The 2659-nt window shown below is 49.6% G+C and overlaps 1 protein-coding gene across 1 annotated transcript in view; it reads right to left on the bottom strand.

The window, feature by feature from the left end:
• APBB1 (amyloid beta precursor protein binding family B member 1) overlaps positions 1-583 on the bottom strand; it is a 26670-nt gene extending 26087 nt beyond the window's left edge. Inside the window, exon 1 of the mRNA XM_045290533.1 lies at positions 443-583. Coding sequence (XP_045146468.1) covers positions 443-482 — 40 coding nt within the window. The 5' untranslated portion in view covers positions 483-583. The remainder of the gene's footprint in view (positions 1-442) is intronic.
• Between the last annotated feature and the right edge of the window lie 2076 nt (positions 584-2659).

The following is a 2659-nucleotide window of genomic DNA, read 5'->3' as shown; positions in this document are numbered from 1 at the left end:
GGGCGCGAGCCCCTCGAGGGCGGCCCTTGCCGCAGCCTGCGGGAAGGCAGATGCACCCGGCTCCCCGCCCTCCGGGGTCCTGGGCCCCCCGAAGTCGCCAGGCCCCGGCCCTCCCTTGCCGGGGGACAGCCCTGCACTCTGCTCCCCGGGACACGGGGCTCTGCCCAGCCTCCCGGACCCCAGCCCCGCCGGGCACCCCCTTCCAGGAGGATTCCCCCGACTCACCGTGCGCGCCCCGCAGGGCCCTGCCCCGCAGCCTGCAGAGCCCCGCGCCCGAGGCTGGAGGGGAGCTGCGGGGGGCGCGCTGGCGCCGCCGGGAGGGGCTCGCAGGAGGCGCCCCGCGCTGCGCTGCCCGGGCAGCTCCCCTCCCTGGCGCCCTGTGCGGAGGCAAGGAGGACACCCTGTTAGGGACAGTGATGGCTCGTCGGTAGTGACCACTTACCCCGTGCCGTCTCTGTGCTAAACCCTTGACGTGCGCTCATCCTCACAGCAGCCCTCTGAAGGCGCTGCTATTATTATCCTCATTTTTTTCACCCCCCAGGGGCAGCTGCTGAGCTTCCGAAAGGTAAAGCAACTTGCCCGCAGTCACACAAAGCGGGGGAAATGAGACGCACCCAGCGGTGTCTTCTTCACTATCCTTGAAAGACAATGGGGCACCCACTCAGCGCTCTCCCTGGTAGAAACCCCGCAAGAGGGAAGAAAGTCAAGGAGAGGGAGAAGGTGAAAAGCCAGAAGGAGGGAAGGATGTGGTTGCTGATTTGTTGCCAGTCCCCTAGCTGGTGGGAGAGATCCCAGAGGCCTCCAACCGTGTGAGGGGAACGTTCCCATCCAGACTTTCTCTAAAAGGCTCATTGCTCTCAGGCAGGTTCTTTCCGTTTGGGTTTTCCCATCCTAAATTGTATTTGTTGTTGTTGTTGTTGCGAAGGAAAACATAATACCACTTCAACAGTGTCCACAATGACAGTTCAGTGGCACTGACCACAGTGATGGTGGCAAGTTGTGCCACCGTCCTCACCCTCCTTTTCTGAGTTGATCCTGCCTCGCTAACACAAACTTGCTGACCCCTAATCTTCCCAGCTTCTGTTATCAATTTGATCCCATATAGATAGTTCTTAAAAGACCAAGAATGCTCAGGGCAGACTTTTGTGTACTAGGTAAGCTAAACTTAATTGCTTTAAGAATGCTAAAGGGGATATTTTTGGTATAAGGTGTAAAGATAATCTCAGGGCAATCGGTTCAGGAATTCACTAACCTTCCATAGTTCCAAGAAGTCTGTAAGAATTCTTAATTCTGTTCTGCACCATCCCCCTTTTGATCAGGATTCTCCTATGGAATCTTTGATCAAAATGTTCAGTGTTAGTTAGGTACCCTCCAGTGTTTTTTGTCTCGTGCCAAAAGAAGCAGCAGTTGTTCACGGATTAGGCATGCATTCCATATGTTCCTCCTGTTCTTGACTCTCCTTTCTCTGTTGCCAGGTGAAGAAAGACTATTGTGTCTGAAGCAGATCTTAATTTACTGAACCTGCTAAAGTGTTGAGCAACAGACTGGAGATGTTCTCCGACCATCTAATATTAAAGATGTTCAAACCAGAATTCATTATTTCATGCTATTTTATTCATCTACAGTGTTTCACTGAGGCCAAGAGAACCTTTTCCAACACACATAGTCCATGAATGGAAAGGCTATCCATTTCTCCAGGCTAGAAACTTCAAGGTCATCTTTGACTATACCTTCACTGGACTTGAGGTCATAAATACTTCACCCTTTTGACATGGAAAATCACAAATGTATACACCAGTAGACAGAACCCTATAATGAACTTTCATACATTCATCAAGTCAACAATTAACAATCCATGGTCCCAAACTAGGCCCTTAGGATTAAAAGATGAATTTGATCTGTTTGATATCCAACTTGGAAGCGATAACATCTGACCTGGGTCCTGAAGAAAATGGAGTGGGAATTGTTCCTCAGAAAAAAGGGGGCCCAGTCACTGGCTCTCTTCAAGGGTATTTCTTAGCATATAAGGCACTGTCCTTGGTACTTGAAACACATCCCCAAAACAAACTCTTGTTCTTGCCTGCTTGAAATTTGAGATTCAACAGGGAAAATAGATGTTCAACCTGCCATTAGAAATGTGACAAGTCTCTAAAAGGAAATATACTAAGTGTTATGTAAGTGGGCTTACTTTGGCCCTGGGAGATCTGGAGTGTTTTCACTAGGAAGTGATACTTAAGTGAGGGTGGTGAGGTGAAGAATGAGGGATCAACCAGCAAAGGAGGCTATTACTCCATGCCTAAGGAGTAAAACAAGAAGGCCAGTAAGGGTGTGATGATGCACAGTGATGACATAGGATGAGCAGATCAGGTGGTGTCTTAGGCTGGCTTGTCTAGAGAAGCAAAATAGTGATGTTTATTTAAGTATATGTCGAGAGAAATGTATATCAAGAAAATAGCTCACACAGTTGTAGAAATAGTCAAGTCCAAGTCCAGGCAAGTTGTGTGTCTGTGGGTCAGATGTCAAGCTGCAGGCTTCTCCCAACTTGAGTAGCTGACAAACTCAAGATTGGCAGGAAGGCCACAAGCTGATGGTTACAGAGGTCATGAATCCAAGATCAGCAGGTCAGATGGCAGGCCTCTGATGGCTTCCAGGATCAGCA

The sequence above is a fragment of the Echinops telfairi genome, unplaced genomic scaffold, assembly GCF_000313985.2.
Source record: "Echinops telfairi isolate 266 unplaced genomic scaffold, ASM31398v2 ScPeMD7_41;HRSCAF=154, whole genome shotgun sequence".
NCBI classification, from domain to species: Eukaryota; Metazoa; Chordata; class Mammalia; order Afrosoricida; family Tenrecidae; genus Echinops; species Echinops telfairi.
The sequence above is the reverse complement of the archived record's forward strand: the minus strand, read 5'-3'. Positions and strand labels throughout refer to the sequence as shown.